This window comes from Rana temporaria, chromosome 5 (assembly GCF_905171775.1).
Source record: "Rana temporaria chromosome 5, aRanTem1.1, whole genome shotgun sequence".
NCBI lineage: Eukaryota > Metazoa > Chordata > Amphibia > Anura > Ranidae > Rana > Rana temporaria.
In genome coordinates, this window is record NC_053493.1 from 297,514,091 (window position 1) to 297,532,488 (window position 18,398).

The window sequence follows — 18,398 nt, forward strand, 5'->3', positions numbered from 1 at the left end:
TTTCTTCAGGAAACTCTCCTCAAAGGGGTACCTTACCACCATGTGTTTTGGGACTGAAAAGGTCCACTGGGGCCGTTCCCATTCAGTGTATATAAACTTATCAAAGGAAAATAGGTAGGGAAAAACGTTAGCCGTGTGGGCCCCAAAAGGAACCAACACCTCTGTAGATGCCCCCGCCGTATCCTCCATCTTTAGGGTATCCAGCACCGCTGTGATAAGTGCTCCTACAAGCGCCCTTTCCTGCGCTGACCCAGACACAGAGTCATCCTAACTGGTCCTGGTCCGCAATCTCTGAAACATCAGAACAGGAGCCGTGTGCCACAGCAAGGCCCAAGTCTGAATCAGAGTTTCCCTAGAAAAAGGTGGGGGTGGTTTTTACCCCCCTTGCGCCCACGCCGCTTCCACCCTGGCAACAAAAGACTCCAGGGCCGCCGACAAATCGTCCATAGGCACCGCAGGTGCAGGGGAACCATTTGCCATCACAGGGATGTCTGGGGAAGAAGCGCCAGCTTCTAACGCCATGCTGACCCACACTCGCCTGACACCTGATAGGGGCCCAGGTAAGCCAAAAATCCACCCTCCTAGCTGCCACAGACTGAGGGTGGATTTTCACCACCCTGACCCAAGTACTGCGCTGCCGTCCTCCCCTGTGTCAGTCACGAGGTGTTCTGTGTAATTTGCGCCATTCCAGACAAACAGTCTAGAAGTAAAACAAACTGAAACCACAGGAAAATGGCCGCCTCAGGAGCGCCCACGGGTTCCGGAAAAGTGTCCGCCGGCCTTCCTGACTGAAACTATACCAAAATGGGAGCGACCGCGCTGACTCGCGCTGCGGCCTTCACACAAAGTACATTAGAACACCCCCTATATACAAGAAAAATAGGAAGGACCACCAAACCCCAGCGCAAGCCGCTGCCAGGACTCTGAGCCCCTACCGAAGGACCCCGGACCAGTCACACAGTGGCTCAGTTCAGGGAAGAGGGAAAAGGACAGGGGGAGAAGAAAGGGAAAGTGAGAGACCCCCTAGTCGACCTCCCAAGGAATGCCCAGCTTCTCCATCCTGCCGGGACAGGTGGAACCATACTTAGCCGTCCTATGGGGATTGCTGGACGCATTCCACGGACAGATCCATCACCCAAACGGTACAGGGTGGCTGTCGGCCACGGCACACTGTGACACGGACAGCAGTAGCCTGGTCATATGTGTGCCCCGGAGCATAAAGCTCACCGTCCACCCCTGGATGACGGGGCATGTCGTGGCCGACCCAGCGCGTAGCTAGGGCCTGCTCACGCTCGATGGCCGAGCTGGGGAGACTACCAGGATCTATATTATCCAGCCTGTCACCCAGCCCGGCTGTCGATAGTAGATCACAGGATCAGCAGAAAAAAAAACGAAAAAAATAAATAAATCACCGCGACCAATGGTTCCCAAAGGGAGCCAGGTCCTTCTCCTACACTAGGCAGAAAAACTGAGCTGCTTGATGCAGGGTGAGGGGATATAGCCAGTAGGACCGCCCCCTGGGCGATATAAACCTAAGGTCAAGATTTAAAGTGCCATGTCCGTCAATGAACTAAAGAGAAATGGCTACCACCCCTCCATGGTCCTTGTGAGTTTCTACTGTAAATTATATAATGCGAATGGAGGAGATGTTGGCTCTAGATAACGACACATTTGACAAGTTCTAGGTTCTTTGGCTTACCTGGATAGACTTTTCCCACTTCAGATTCCCTGAAAAACATGCTTCTACCTGCTTATTAATGTGACTCCACACTCTGACCACTTCTCTCAGGTTGTGTCTATCAAGTTCGCTTATACCCTTTCCCTCTTTCTTCCCCTGACCCCGTCCAAACTCTGTATTCTGTCCCCACTTTTCCTTCTCTTTCTCATATTTCTGCCCCTCGACTGGAATACTTGAACGTACCAACCTCAGGTTTTGGTCCTCATTACCCAGGGTTATATGTTTTTACTGGCCTGACGTACATGCCTTTATTGATATGTTATTTAGGATTGTATTCTAACTTTGAATACATAATTTGTACTATACCACTTGTATTGATGGCTATTAGGATATACCTCAATTGTTCTTTTATATTCATGTACAATAAAAATATATTTGTCTCTAAAATGCACATATAATGCAGTATAGTTGAATAAAATGATGACAACTAAAAAAAGAACTGTTCATAGACTTCGGCTAGTTAATATTTATAATTACTTTTATGAATTTCAACAAATTATGTTGATGGATTGGTATCAATACAGTCACACTGAATTAAAGATTACTTCAAGATTTGACAAAGATTCTGATCTATAATAATCATAGTTGGAATTGAACTATCCAAAAAATCTACATATATCACATGCATCAAGAGGTGTAGCGCTGCATAAGACATACAGTATTGTAGTTCAGGGGCATATACTATATGTTAATAAAGCATTGAATCTGACATTCAATGCAATTAAATGTTCAATGCTTACGTTTTTTCAAATGATAGTGACTGATTCACCACAAGTGAATGTTTGTTTAAAGACACAGTTGCCTTCACTGAACCTAGCTGAATTATGTAAGGATGATACGATTGTACTGCTGTTCTCTTTTTTTATTTTTTTGTCTAAATACTTGAATAAACTTTTTTGTTAAAAAAAAAGAAAAAAAAAAAGACACGGTTGCCCATTGTATCTCTAGTCTAGTATTCACTTCATTATAAAAAATAAATAAACATATTAAGCAATATTTTACAATTTGTTCGACATCCACACTAAGAAAGCTTTAAAATTTTTACATTACCATTGTAAAACATAAAAGGAAGATAAAACGGTGAAATTTCCCCTGGTACTGGTGCTACTGGATGTAACTCGAGATAGAACTGAACTTGATATTCAGTGCTGTCTCTCCCAGGGCTATTTTCAGCAAGAACAAGCCCCTAAAATGAATATTAGAAAAAAAAAAAGTAATTAGGCTCATCATCAATAATAATGAAATAAAAATACAAAAATAAAGACTCAATAATAAACTGTTGCCAGCTGCATGTATAGTATGAAAAGTACATATATCAGTAACATTAAAATGGTTGTAAAAAACAATTAAAATGTTACCTTTTTTAAAGCATGGGTTCTTATTCGTTTTTGCATAGGCCCGAGGAATTTTGACTTGCCTGTAAATTCCATATCTTGGAGTACAGGACAGGACACAGGCTAGACCCTGGGTTACAAGATGGTATCATCATGTGATTAGACACTGGCAAAGCTTTGCTGAACAAAGCTAAAAAAAATTGGCAAGCAATGCAAGTAACACAGGAACAGAGGCGAGTTTGACTTGTGTCCTGTGCAATGCTCCAGCATATGGAATTTACAGGTAAGTCAGAATTCCTCATATCTTGATCATACAACACAGGATACAAGTTGAATAATAGACCCTAGTACATCCACAAGCAAAAAATAAGAAGAGTAAGCAACAATGACGCAAAATTGAACTCACCCCAACAGGCCCAACTATTTAATACTACAGTCAACAGACCCAATTTACAGCGCTGCTGCAAGAACCTTGTGTATGAAAGCTGCTCCTGCAGTAGCTTGGACATTCACCTGCTAGAACTTGAAGAAGACCATGTGGCAGCCTTGCAAAGCTGAGCAAAAAAGGCTTGCTGTCGGAATGCCCAGGAACACCTACCAGTCTTAGAGCGTAAATTCTTCCGATGATTTGCCTTATCAACCCGACAATAGTGCATTTTGAGGCCTTTGTGAGGTCATGGCAACAACACAAAGAGAATCAGTCTTTCATAGATTAGCTGTGGCTTTTAGATAAATTCTGACTTCTAGTAATTACTTCTAGTAATGAAGAGCAATCCCTTAGGGTGCTTAGGAGCAGAGTACAAAAATAAAATAACAAACATGTCATTCTTACCTCCACTGTTCAGTTTGTTTTGCACAGAGTGGCCCTGAACGCCATCTTTTGGGGTCCCTCGGAGGCTCTCGCGGCTCCTCCACGCATCAGATAACCCCCTAGGAGAAGTGCTCTCCCAGGGGGTTACCTTGTGGGCATGCTGTCGAGTCCAGCATTCCACGTCTATAGCCGCCGAATGCAGGACTCGGCACCGCCCCCCCCCGCGTCATTGGATTTGATTGACAGCGGCGGGAGCCAATGGCAGTGCTGCTATCAATCTATCCAATCAAGAGCCGAGGCAGGGCAGAGAGACAGCGCATCTTCGCCATGGGTCATTCCAGAGCTCAGGTAAGTAAAGGGGGGGGGGGGGGTGATCTGGTGACTGCCAGAAGATTTTTTCACCTTAATGCATAGGATGCATTAAGGTGAAAAAACAGGAGGGTTTAAAACCCCTTTAAGGCCTCATGCACACTGGATGTTTTCAGAGCTGCTGTTTTTGGCTTCAGGCATTTTTTTCTGCAGCTAGCATACTCCCCAGCAGGTTATCTTACGTGTCCATGCACATATATAGCCAGATTCAGATAGATTTAAGCGGGCGTAGCGTATCTCAGATATACTACGCCGCCATAAGTCAGAGCAGCAGGTCCTGTATTCACAAAGAAGTTGTGCTCTAACTTACATCGGCGTAGTGTAACTGGGCCGGCGTAAGCCCGCCTAATTCAAATGTGTAAGATGTGTGCGTGTTGTATGTTAAATCATTGTGACCCCACGTAAATGACGTTTTTTACTAACGGCGCATGCACCGTCCGTGGACTTATCCCAGTGCGCATGCTCCAAATTACACCGCAAAGACTCATTGGTTTCGACGTGAACGTAACTTACGTCCAGCCCCATTCACGGACGACTTACGCAAACGACGTAAATTTAGAAAAATTTGACGCGGTCCCGACGTCCATACTTAACATCGGCTGCGCCATCTTTTTTGGTGGTTTATCTTTACGCCTGAAAACGCCATACGTAAACGGCGTATCTTTACTGCGACGGCCGGGCGTACGTTCGTGAATAGGCTTATCTCGCCGATTTACATATTCTAAGCGTAAATCAGCGTACACGCCCCTAGCGGCCAGCGTAAATAGGCAGCTAACATACGACGGCGTAGGAGGTCGTATCTTAGCAACATTTGAGCGTATCTCAGTTTGAGCATACGCTTAATGTTACGACGGCGCAGATTCGGAGTTGCGATGGCATATTTACTGATACGCCGTCGTAACTGTACCTGAATCCGGCTAATAGGCTTTTATCAGCATTTTTTGGAAGGGGCTGGAAAAACCCCCCAGAACTAACAAGTTTAAAGAGGAGTTTTTTTAGCTGTAGAATGCTTTAACTCTGAAAAATGACTATTCAGCATTTATGAGCCATAAGCTTTTGTGGGAGTGTAGTTTTGCAAAAAAAATAAAAAAACGCTGATGCAAAAACGCAACAAACTTGCATTTTTACCATAAGAGTCTGCGCATATGGGCAGAATAGAAAGCTATTTTTCAGATCTGTGTCATGACTTGTTATAGGACATCAAAAAAGAAGAGTAGGGTTCTTTAGGGTCTGAGTTCTATAGGGATGGACTATGGCCCTCGACCTGTATTGCACTCTTCGACTACACTTGTTGCACTAAGTGCCAAAGTAAGTTCCCAAGCAGGATCCAAAAGCCTGAAGCAACACTATAAGTCATCCCATAGTGTGGAGGTCCAGCTCCCAAGGTTATTCCAAGTTGCACCAATCGGGATGCCCTGTTGATTGTCCAAAGTAAAATAAACTAGTGAAGCAAATATTTTCTGATGAGGAAGAAGAGGTCCATCACCTCAGGACACTAGATTTTTTTTTTCACGGAATGGAGGGTAGTGTCATAGTAGTGTGGGGGGGGGGGAAGGGGTTTCCTGAAAATCTTTGCCAGCGTACAGTAACCAAAAAAGGTACCGGCCTATAACCTAGGGTCTATGAATACTCAGACTGTGTCCTGTACTGTACGATTAAGATATCATGCATGGGCATGCATTTCAAGTAGAAATCCTATTGTTTTCTGTGTGGTTGGTTTGCATCAGTGTGCTGCAGTTTAGCAAGAAAGGGAATCTTTAGGGGTTTATTCACACCTATGCATGTGTGTTACGTGCTAAAACACACATGGAAACTCCAGCCTGACTGCTCAATAATTCTATGTAATGCCGCCTATGTCTTTTATTAGGTCTTCCTGGTTTTCGAAAATTATTCAACACATTTATAACCAAAAAGTATATTTTTGTATTTCTGCAACAATCTCACACCACATTGCACCATACAACTTACTGCAAAATGACATACAAAATAAAAGCATACTTACAGGGATGTCAGCAGATCCATTATTAAATGGAAACTCCATGGTGTCAGTATTAGACTCGAACAGTGGTATCTCTTTCTCACCCTTTTCAGAACAAATTATCTTCGCAATGACTTTACCACTTAAATTGGCACCGGCCATATTATTGTGCTTATCCTAATAATAGAGTAAGACAACATTGTGATAAAGAGACTGAATTAATCTAAACAATGATGTACAATGATATTTATGCAGAGCTTGCAGTAAGTGTAGTAAGATGGCCATAATGTTTATGCACAGCATACAGGGGATGTAGTAAGATGGCTGTGGTATTTAATATGTCACTGTGAAACTATTTAGACGTGATGAACATGAGGTGCTCCATCCTCTGATGAAGTTGATTGGATGTAAAATATAAGGTGGAGTTATCACTGGGTGACATCATCCCACTAGTCGGGAGTAGGTTGGAGGATGACAGAAGGAAATACAGAGTACTGTTTGTTTATAGAGCTCAAGCATGACATTTTTATGTAATTTTTTAAATCCATTTTGATCAATATTTTTGGGAAACAGTGAGCATTATGTCGGTCTCTGCTTAACCAAGGTTTTATTGTGTGGAACAGCATTGAGAGATCTTGTGAATGGAGGACAATATCCCTGAAGATCTTAAAGAGCCAGTGCATTTAGGATTTATGTGAGTGTGTTTAATCTGTTATTGATTTTTGGGAGCAGAGAGCCCTAGGTTTTTGTTGACTGAAGGATATCAACCTGGGAGTTCTTAAAGGGCCAGCTGACCTACTATTACTTAGAGGTATTTTATGCGGTGAGCATAATACCAAAAGGAAAACGACTTGAGAGTTCAAAGTCACACGACAAGTGCATTGACAATGGAACCATTCTAATTGGTGCGACTCAAGTCGCATCCACATAGAAAAAGGTTCCTGCAATACTTTGGAGCGACTTGCATTGACTTCTGTTAATGAAGTTGCAAGCAAGATGCAATTAGGTTGCACAGGATGTTGGCTGTCAAAGCCGTGTAGATGTAAAACGGCTAAACACTGCAAACAGTAAGAGTGGTTCACGGTGGGAATTGGTGTGTTCATACAGGTTTTTGATGCAAGTATTTTAATCCACGTATTTGATATTTGCTTTTGGAAGCAGTGAACACTATGTTTGTCCTTTTTCTTTCTACTGAGGATTTGAGTATGAACATCTGAATTAAGATTGAAGGATCATAGGATAATTGGATTTTTCCTGCAGCTTACCTGTAAAATCTTTTTTTTGGAGTACATCACAGGACACAGAGCAGCCATTACTATCTGGATTATACACCACCTACAGAGCTAGATACGCCTGAAAATAGGCTTCTTCCGACCGACGTAACTTTCCTACGCCTGCGCAGCGTGGGCGCATATATACGCTGGACGCATCTGGCGCTCCCATTGATTTTCTATTCAAATATGCAAATGAGGGAAATACGGCGATCCACGAACGTACGTGCTCCTGACGCCGGCTACGCGTGCCGCGCGTAAGTTGTACGTCCGGCCTAAAGTTACCCCTCATAAAAGCAGGGGTAAGTCAGCAGCAGACATGCACAGGTCAGCCGGTGAGCAGCTGCAGCAGCACCGTTACGGACGAGCTGAGCATCCACACTTGCAGGACAACAATCTGTATGTCAACATGCCAGGGGCATCCATGGTCATAGCTATACTACTGGCTTCACAGGCACGTAGGAGGGCAGGGGAGAGGATATACCGACTGCGCATAAACGTCTTTGGCATGGGTGATTCGGAGGTGTATCACATCTTCAGATTCAGCCCTGATGCCATCCTGGAAATGGCCACAACCCTGCAAGATGACCTCACCAGCCAGACAGATCGCTCACATGCAGTGGACCCACTGGTCAAGGTTCTGGCAACACTCCATTTCCTTGCCAGTGGATCTTTTCAGCGTACAAGTGGAGTTGTGTCTGGGATGGCACAATCCTCCATGAGCAGATGCGTGCACCAGGTTGTCCCCGCAATCCTCACACGCATGTCCCACCACATCATCAGACCCACCCAGGAGCATCTGCTGCAGAAGGCAATGCAGGATTTCTACAGAATTGCCGGATTCCCATGCACCGTGGGGGCCATTGATTGCACTCATGTGGCACTACGACCCCCCCGTGCCACAGAGCACATATACCGTAATCGTAAGCATTGGCACAGCCACGACAGCTACATATACCGTCAAAGCAACATCCCAACAGAATTTGAACAGAACGTGTACAGGGACAGCTTGCTCCTAGTAGCAAACAAGAAAAGAAAAAGAAAAGAAAAAGGTGCACCAGCCTAGTATATTACCGTTATAGCAAATTTATTAAAATAAAATAAATAAAAAAAGCGTTGTGAAACCTTTAGAGCTGTGGCCAGCCTCAAGAACAGAGTCACAAAAATAAAAAATTTGACTTTGCACTGCAATTGCAAAAACCCTTGATGTGCCTGTAAAAAAAAAAAAAAAAAAACGGCACATGAAGATATGCGTCATTGATGACTATGGACCCCGAAATCTACCTCTCGTAGAGAGGTCAACACGAAATGGACCATGCCTATCTGAAACAGAAGGATTTCCAGAAGCTTAAGATCTAAGCTAGACCTTATGTCCCCATTTGGTTTTGGGACCGCTACCAGTTGAGCTTCTTTTTGTTTTTTAATAAATAAGCCTATACCTTCTGCTGCAAGAGTCAAATTCAAGGCAAAAGACTGATGAATGTTGCAGATGCCAAAGGCCCAAAGCTTCTGCCGGCTAAAGATGGAGCAAAATCACCTCAGAGACTGCCCTAAGATCTTCTGGCCTGAGATATGAAAGCGTGTCTATGTAGACATGCATTTATGCAATACGTGCCCATGATAACATGCATCTACGCAATGAGCAAGCGTTCATGAAACGTGTTTTACGCAACACGTATTTATGCAACATGTGTTTATGCAAAGATGCAACCAAGCACGTATATTTATGCAACATGCATATCCATTTCTGCACACCTGTCTATACCAACTACATGCAAACGCGCCATTGCGGCCAGCCTTGGAGGGCTGCATGCCGGGAGGATGGGAGCCACCCGCTTGTCAGGCGCGGGGGCCATGGGGCCCTCTGCAAACATGTGCCTATGCAAGCTTGTGTTTATTTAAGCAAGCATGGGTCTATGCAAACATGTGCCGTAAGCAAGCATTATGAAACATGTATACTATGCTGCACCTGGGCCCATACTAGTTTTAGTCAGAATTAGCCAAGTACATAGGCATCCAATGTAGCCTCTATGCTGCTTCAACAGCTTAAAACTAAGCTCCTGCAGATTAAATGCATGCAAGTGCACTGATGCCCATGTTTATTTATTTATTTATTACTATTTATTTGGGAAGCGCGCATATACCACCGGTCGTGGGTGCCAAAGCGCTTTGTGACAAAATAGCCCGGATGTTCTGGCGTGGGGAGCATAAATAAAAGAGAAGGGAGAAAAAAAACAAGAAATCAGCGAAGAAAAATTGGCCTAGGATTGAAATGCTTGGCAGAATAGCCAGGTCTTCAGCTTCTTCCTGAACGCATATAGGCTTCGGGAGATGCGAATGTTAAGCGGGATTTGGTTCCAGAGAGTTGCCCCCGCGGAGCCAATCCGTTTTCCTCCTATAGAAATTAGCCTGTCAGTATTGCCAATGAGTAGAGCTTTGTCGGCTGAGCGAAGACAGCGTCTAGGTATATGGTGTGGAGTCAAATCTGATAGGAACTGTGGGCCCAGCTGGTGGTAGCCCCTGTAGATCAGACAGAGGATTTTAAAATTGGCCCGTTTTGTAACAGGGAGCCAGTGAAGTTCTTTGAGCACAGGGCTGATATGGTCTTGCTTTTGGAGATTGTAGATAAGCCTGGCTGCTTGATTCTGCACCAGCTGCAGTTTCTTAGACCATTTCATTGGAATGCCTAGTAGGACTCCATTTGAAAAGTCAAGACGAGAAATAATTAGTGCCTGGACTAAGTCTTTCCTCTGGTCTTGGGTCAGGAGATGTTTTGCCTTGCGGATAAGTCATAGAAAATGGGAGGCTCTCGAAACCGATTGTCTAACCTGGGGAATCATACTTAGTTTTTCGTCCAGGATAACCCCCAGGACCGTCACCTTATCTTTCGGATTTGGTGTCAAGCCCAACTCAGTGGGCCAATTTTGAAGAAAGTAGGTCTTGCCTTTTCCAACTATCATGACCTCTGTTTTGTTACCATTGAGGCACAGTTTGTTGATGGTCATCCAGTGGTAAATGTCGCGCAGACAATTGGCCAATCTTAAGGGCATGTCAGGGTAAGTTAGATCATCGGCTACCAACTGGACGTCGTCCGCGTACAAATGGAACCAGAGACCATGTTTAGCAATAATGTTGGGTAAAGGCCTAAGATAAATGTTGAAGAGAATGGGGGACAGGGCTGATCCCTGAGGGACCCCATTCTCCACTGTGGTAATCGGGGATAGAAAAGAGCCCATCTTAACTTGGTGGGTGCGAGCTGTTAAAAAATCACGGAACCAAGCAAGGGCGGTATCTCCCAGCCCGAAAGAGGACTCGAGTCTGGATAGCAGGATGGAGTGATCCACGGTGTCAAAGGCTGCAGACAGGTCGAGCAGCACCAGGGCTGCCGACCCGCCCGCATCCACCACGTTAAGGAGCTCCTCTCGAGTGGACAAAGCTACCAGCTCGGTTCCCCTCCCAGGGCGGAAGCCCGACTGTAGATCATGGAAGAGCAGGCCATCCTCACAATGAGTTTGGAGCTGGAGAAGAGCCACTCTTTCGATAACTCTAGCTAAATAATGAGAAGCTGAAATGGGTCGGAAGTCGTTAGTGTCGGTCGAGTCCAAGCCGGCTTTTTTTAGAAGTGGGGTCAGAAAGCCGTGTTTTAGAGTTGTTGGAACAATCCCATGTTGGAGTGAACTGTTGTCTAGGTAGCGTAAATCATCAATAATGGTGTGTAAGTTCTCTTGGATGAGCCAAGCAGGACAGACTTCTCCGGGGTAGTAAGTAGTTTTTAATTTCAAAATCAAGGCTTCCAGGTCGTGGGTCTTTACCAATTCGAAACTAAAAAGTTTTTTTGGGCAGTGATTCGTGTTAAGAGGGGCTTGAGTGGGGAGGCCTGAAGAGTTGTTGGCGCATTGTGTGAGGAGTCTTGATACTTTGCTTGAGAATCCCAACGAGATGTTGTAACATAGCTCTTGGGATGGCACAATGTTGGCTGGAATCTTTTAGGGGCACAAAGTTCCTTCATAACTTTGAACAATTCAGATTGCTTGTTGTTTGCGTTCCTAATCTGTGTCTGGAGGAACGTTCGTTTTGCTGAACGAATACTTTTAGCATAGCTGTTCCTTCAAACACGTGCTTATTGTACATGTATCTATGCAACATCTATGCAAAACATGTGCATTTAAGCAACAAGTTTGTATACTAAGCTGCACCTGGCACCATACTAGTGTTTACTAGTTAAGCACATATGCAAACCATTTAGCCTTATTTCTGCTCCAGAGCAGCCTAAAAGTAAGGTCCTATAGATCAAATGTACAGTATTCTGGAGACACAACGCCTTACAGTGCCGGACCCGTATAGGGGTGTATTGACTTACAGTTGTACATGCCCCACGGATTAGGCAGTAATTATGCAGTATATAATCAAGACTTGTGTATTTGTGAAGTGTATTGCGCTAACTTATATTTATATAAACATTTTACCACGACTGATCCTGTGATATTTATATAAATATAAGTTAGCGCAATACACTTCACAAATACACAAATCTAAATCCAACCTTTGAGGTTGCACTTTTATTGCAGCAAGACTTAATAAGAATATTGATATTATCTCGGCGCCGGTAACACACACAACTTTTTTTATAATCAAGACTTGTCTGGCCACACAATTCTCCCATAGTAAAAACTCACACTTCATTAGTATCCATGGGCTGCTGTTATGTCTCAAGAGGCCCTGCTAAACCTGCCATCCACATGGTAAACATGGCCACCCCTCCACTTACTGCCTATATACAAATAGGCCATACTGAGTGATCCTGCACCCTCTAGTGGTTGGAGGAGAAACAGCAGCCCACTCTCCTAAGAAGTACACAGAGCATGATTAAACGGCACACTGCCCCCAGTTGCCAGTGGCCACTGAGAGAAGACCAGACAGTCAGATAAAAAAAAAAAAAAAGATAAAAATGCAAAAATGCAGACGTACCTATCCTGCTGGAGGACTCTGAACATAACAGGAGTCAAACCTTCACCCATTACGACGGGCTCTGTCATAAAAGACCTTCAGGGACTGGGTCCCCTGTAATATGGGGTCCTCTCCCCCGAACCTGTATAGCACCATGCAGGAAAGCACCTTGGTCAGAACAAACACTGCATAGGGTTCCATTACACACGGTCCTGTGCCGTAAGGCTGCATTACAGGCAAACCTTAAGGATTCTTCTCTCCTATGCAACGAGGTTTGGGTACCATCCCTTTTGTCTGACAGCTTTTTCAAAGGGATATGATTGAAGTCCATGGTTCTTAACAGAACCGTCAAGACCTCCACATGCACATGTAACACATCAGTGACCATCACTTTACAGACACTCGAGAAAAAAAATGAGGTTCTCCCTGTGTAGGAGTAGTTATATAGGGGAGGACTTCCTGTGTGATTAATCTGCTAGTGTCCATTCACCAGTAGGTAGCGTATAACCCAGATCGTAATGGCTGCTCTGTGTGACGTGTTGTACGATAAAGAAAGTTCCAATTAACCTCCTATCATTTAGAGGTTCATACTTTGTTGTGAGCACATAGGTGTGCGCAGCCTATTGCATTATGGTGTGCACCCCAAAGTTCAAACACACATGATTTTCTCTGCAGCCTCAGCTGTACTGGACAGTGAATGAATGGGAAATGCCATGTGCTGAGCGGCTTCCTGTTCATTCACAAACTGAAGCATAGTATACACAGTTTACTATGCTTCAATTATGATTGAACACAGTGAGTGAGTGTGTTCATTTAGAAAAGGAAGGGGCCGGTAAATGACATATTGATTGGGCGTTTCCCCACTCTCCATCCTGAAACATGTGGGGAAGCAACATGGAAGCCAGAGCAGTAGGGGGAACCGCACATGATTAGGGTGTGCCCAGGCACAACTGGCACACCCCCTGCGCACGCCTATGTGTGAGCATAATACAATAAGTGCGAGTGAAGGTGTACTGCATCAAAGAATTTCAGAAGGTTTTGCACAAAACAGTCATGTGGTTACATCATTTTGTAAAACTTTAAGTGGACTTCCATTATCAATAGAATCACTTTTGTTTTTTCAAAATGTTTTACTACATACATATATTACTGGAATATATTTATAGTGTAGTTAACACTGTAACACTCGTATCAATATTTATTTTATACACTGGTTTGGTATATATTAAGCTCTGCACAAATGATAATATGGTTATTGTACAATGACACTAAAAGTGTAACTAACACGTATAATTCTTTTTTTTTTCTATTTTTGATTGACTAATGGAGTGTTATAACCCCTTTCAGATTTTTTTTTTGCCATTTGTGTCCCATTAAAAATTCCCTTAATTTCCATTCCCATAACCAAAGCAGGAAGTGAGAGGGAATCCTGCAGTGTCACTAGAACCAATCTCTTCATTTAAAGAATTGTACTCTATAAAGCCTCGGACACACGATCGTATTTCCATCCGTGGAATTGAGTGCGATGGGCGTTGGCCGTGAACTTGGTATGCATACAGTTGGCAGCCAACATACACAAAACTACATGTTTTTTCAGCTCTTTAGCGCCACCCTTTGGGCAACTTCTGCTAATGTTGTGCTATAGTTAGCATTGGTTCGGAGCATGCGTGTTTGTACTTTGGATTTTTTTCAGACGGACTTGTGTACACACGATCGGATAATCCGACAACACATTTGTTGTCGGAAAATTTGAAAGCATGCTATAAAACATTTGTTGTCGGAAATTCTGCCAAATGTCCAATGGAGTGTAAAATGGTCAGATTATTCAACAAAACCCTTCCATCACACATTTGTTGTGGGAAAAATAGGATTTTTGTACTCGCCGTAAAATCCATTTCTCTGAGTTCATGGACGGACACAGCAGCCTTTGACCTTAGGGTTATTCAACTTCCTTCCAGGAGAGTTAGGCAGAAAAACATCACTTTAAGTGTTAACAACACTTTCCTCATTACAGCTCCTCCCAGGGGGCGTGGTCCCCCGGGTATAACCCACACTCTGCCTCAGCAGCTCCAGTTCGCAACAAGCAGTACAAACAAAGGAGGGGTGGGTGCTGTGTCCGTCTATGAACTCAGAGAAATGGATTTTACAGTGAGTACAAAAATCCTATTTTCTCTTCCGTTCATGGACGGACACAGCAGCCTTTGACCTTAGGGACGTCCCCAAGCAGTGTCAAAAAATTTGAGGGGTGGGAAAACAACACAGCAAACCAAGCTACACCCCAAACAAAACCGGAGTTACTCAACTCCAACCTTAAACTGCCGCCTGTAACACCTTGCGGCCGAAGGAGGCATCTGAAGATGCACTCACATCCACCTTGTAAAATTTTGAGAAGGTGTGGATTGACGACCAGGTCGCTGCCTTACACCCCTGTAACACAGAGGCTTGATGACGGAAAGCCCAAGAGGCACCGACCGCCCTGGTCGAATGCGCCGTAACCTGAAAGGGAGGCACCCACCCCTTCAGGGCATAGGCCTGAAGCACAACCTGTCTGATCCACCTAGAAATGGTGGCCGACGAGACCGTCAGACCTTTTTTAGGACCGTTCACCGACATGAACAGTGAGTCCGACTTCCGGAACGGAGCCGTAGCAGATAAGTACACGCGTATGGCCCAAACCACATCCAGGGAATGTAAAGTGGCCTCCTTAGGGTTCTTCGGCCTAGGACATAAGGATGGTAATACAATATCCTCAATAATGTGAAAAGCCGAAACCACCTTCGGGAGATAACACGGCTGCGGCCGCAGCACCACCTTATCCTCATGGATGACCAAGTAAGGAGCCTTGCAGGACAAGGCCGCCAGTTCAGACACCCATCTGATAGATGTAATTGCCACCAGAAAAACCACCTTCTGGGACAGAGTCAACAAAGGGATCTTTCGAATGTCTTCAAAGGGATTGAAGCACTGAGAAGACTAAATTCAAGTCCCATGGAGCAGTGGAGGGCGCACAGGAGGGGGCCACATGCCGGACCCCCTGCACAAACGTACGCATCAAAGAGTGCGCTGCCAAAGGTCGCTGAAAGTAGACAGCTAGAGCCGAAATCTGACTCTTAATCGTACTTAAGGCGAGAGCCTGGTCCACTCCTCGCTGTAAGAACAGCAGAATCCAGGACACCACGTATGTACGGGGGTGCCATCTCATCTCCTCACACATAGAGATGTAGGCCTTCCACGTACGATGGTAAATCTTCCTTGAAGTAGACTTCCGTGCACGCAGCATGGTAGAAACCACCGAGCCTGATAGGCCCTGGTCCTTCAGCACCTGGCTCTCAACAGCCACGCCGTTAAAGCCAGCGACTGTAAAGCAGGGTGGAAGATCGGACCCTGCGACAGAAGATCTTCTCTCTTCTGCCAAAGGTCGCTGAAAGTAGACAGTTAGAGCCGAAATCTGACTCTTAATCGTACTTAAGGCGAGAGCCTGGTCCACTCCTCGCTGTAAGAACAGCAGAATCCAGGACACCACGTATGTACGGGGGTGCCATCTCATCTCCTCACACATAGAGATGTAGGCCTTCCACGTACGATGGTAAATCTTCCTTGAAGTAGACTTCCGTGCACGCAGCATGGTAGAAACCACCGAGCCTGATAGGCCCTGGTCCTTCAGCACCTGGCTCTCAACAGCCACGCCGTTAAAGCCAGCGACTGTAAAGCAGGGTGGAAGATCGGACCCTGCGACAGAAGATCTTCTCTCAGGGGTAGACGCCAGGGGGCGTCTGCCACCAGACGCACCAGGAGCGGCGCGGCCAATCTAAGGCGATCAGTATTGTTGGAATCCCTTCGGCTTCCACTCTGCGCAGCAGGCGAGGAAGAAGCTTCAGAGGAGGGAAGGCGTAAATTAGGCGATCGTGACCCCAAGGTGCCCCCAACGCGTCCGCCCACGGGTCTTTCGACCTGGCCACGAACCGTGGCACCTTCCAATTGAGACGGGACGCTAGGAGGTCCACGACACAGAGCCTGAAACACCTCCGGGTGAAGTGACCACTCTCCTTGGTCTAGTGTTTGGCGACTTAGGTAGGCGGCTTGCCAATTCTGTACTCCCGGAATGTACACGGCCGATAGAGCCGGAACGGACCTTTCGGCCCACCGAAGGATGTGCGCGACCTCCGTCGCTGCAGCTGAGCTCCGTGTGCCTCCCTGATGATTGACGTATGCCACGGCCGTGGCGTTGTCGGACTGGATCCTGACCGGTCGGCCCTGCAGATCCAGGGACCACCTGGCAAGGCACAGCTTGATTGCTCGGAGCTCCAGTACAGTGATTGGACGGATGCCAACCAGAGAGGCTGGCATCCGTCGTGACCACTGTCCAATGGCACGGCAGAAACGACTTCCCGGTCCGAAGCACCGGAGACGTCAGCCACCACACCAGGGAAGACTTGACCAGATGACTCAACTGAATCTGGTAATCCAGAGATGAAGGGAGCTTGTCCCAACGTGACAGAATTTCCTTCTGTAGCACTCGGTGTGGAATTGGGCATACGGAACTGCCTCGAAAGAGGCCACCATCAAACCCAGAACCCTCATGCAGAATCGAAGAGATGACCACTTCTGGGTCGACAACTGCTGCACCGCTGATTGCAGTGTCTGAAGTTTTTCTGTTGGAAGAAAAACTCTCGCCTCCGCGGAATCCAGGACTAGCCCCAGGTATTCCAGTCGCTGAGACGGAACTAACACTGACTTCTGGATATTCAGAAGCCAGCCGAACTCTTGGAAAGTCTGACACGTGATAGACACGTCCTCTTCTAATTCTGAGCCTGAGGAAGCTCTCAGGAGAAGGTCGTCCAGATATCCCACGATAGCGATCCCTCGCTGCCTCAGCAGGGCCAGTATCGGGGCGAGCACCTTGGTGAAAACCCGTGGTGCCGATGCCATGCCGAACGGGAGGGCCACAAATTGAAAATGGTCCTCCCCGATTGCAAAGCGCAGAAACTTCTGGTGCTTTGTGCATATGGGAACATGCAGGTACGCGTCCATGATAACCAAGGACGCCATAAAGTCCCCCTGATGGAGCGCTGCTATCACCGAGCGAATCGACTCCATCCTGAATTTTTGCACTTTGACAAAACAATTGAGGGCCTTGAGGTCCAGGATTGGACGGACTCCTTCCTTCTTGGGGACTACAAACAGATTGGAGTAAAACCCCTGAAACCATTCCATCGAGGTAACTGGCACAATCACTCCCCTGACCAGAAGATCCTGGACAGCACCTGACAGATCCTTCCGGCGATCCGGAGAAAGCTGGAGGTTGGAAGGAAAAAATCTGTTTGGTGGACAAGAGAGAAACTCGATCTTGTACCCCGAGGAAACTACTTTGCAAACCCAACGGTCGGAAAGAAGAGACCTCCACCGAGCCGCAAATTCGGCCCCCCACCCGAGACACAGGCGGGGGCAGACCTTCATGTGGAAGCAGGTTTGTCCACAGGCTTGCGGTACCAGGTGCGTTTCTGCCCTGCAGCGGGGGTCTTAGCACCTTGAAAACTTTTTCCTGCCGCACTGGGCGGGCGAAAAAAACACTTGGGGGTAGTAAAGGAGGGCCCTTGCTTACGGCGAGGCTCCTTGCCCTTCCCAGACTGCGGGAGCAGTGTGCTCTTACCACCTGTGGCATCCTTTATGATGTCATCCAGGGACGCCCCAAAAAGCAGTTCACCCTTAAAGGGTAAATCCACCAAGGCCTTCACTTCAGCCACACAAGGCGGCGTAGTACCACCGCGTAGGCGGAGGCCCAGGAAAGCAAGGGGAGCGTATCCAGGGCTGACTCACAAACTTCAGACCCTGAACCAACTGTTCAGCCAGGTCCTTACAGGTCTCGGAAGCATCCTGCGTCTCCAGCTCCTCTAGCAAAAACTTTGCCCGTTCGGTCAGTGTCTGCGACACCAGAGTCCCGGCCAGAACC

General features: G+C 46.1%; 1 protein-coding gene across 1 annotated transcript in view; it reads right to left on the minus strand.

Moving 5' to 3' along the window:
- The window catches only part of SMCHD1 (structural maintenance of chromosomes flexible hinge domain containing 1), a 504,574-nt gene that overhangs the window by 155,764 nt on the left and 330,412 nt on the right, over positions 1 to 18,398 (minus strand). The window contains exons 37-38 of the mRNA XM_040354031.1: positions 6,255 to 6,407; positions 2,789 to 2,924 (exon numbers count right to left, since the gene is read on the minus strand). Coding sequence (XP_040209965.1) covers positions 2,789 to 2,924; positions 6,255 to 6,407 — 289 coding nt within the window. The remainder of the gene's footprint in view (positions 1 to 2,788; positions 2,925 to 6,254; positions 6,408 to 18,398) is intronic.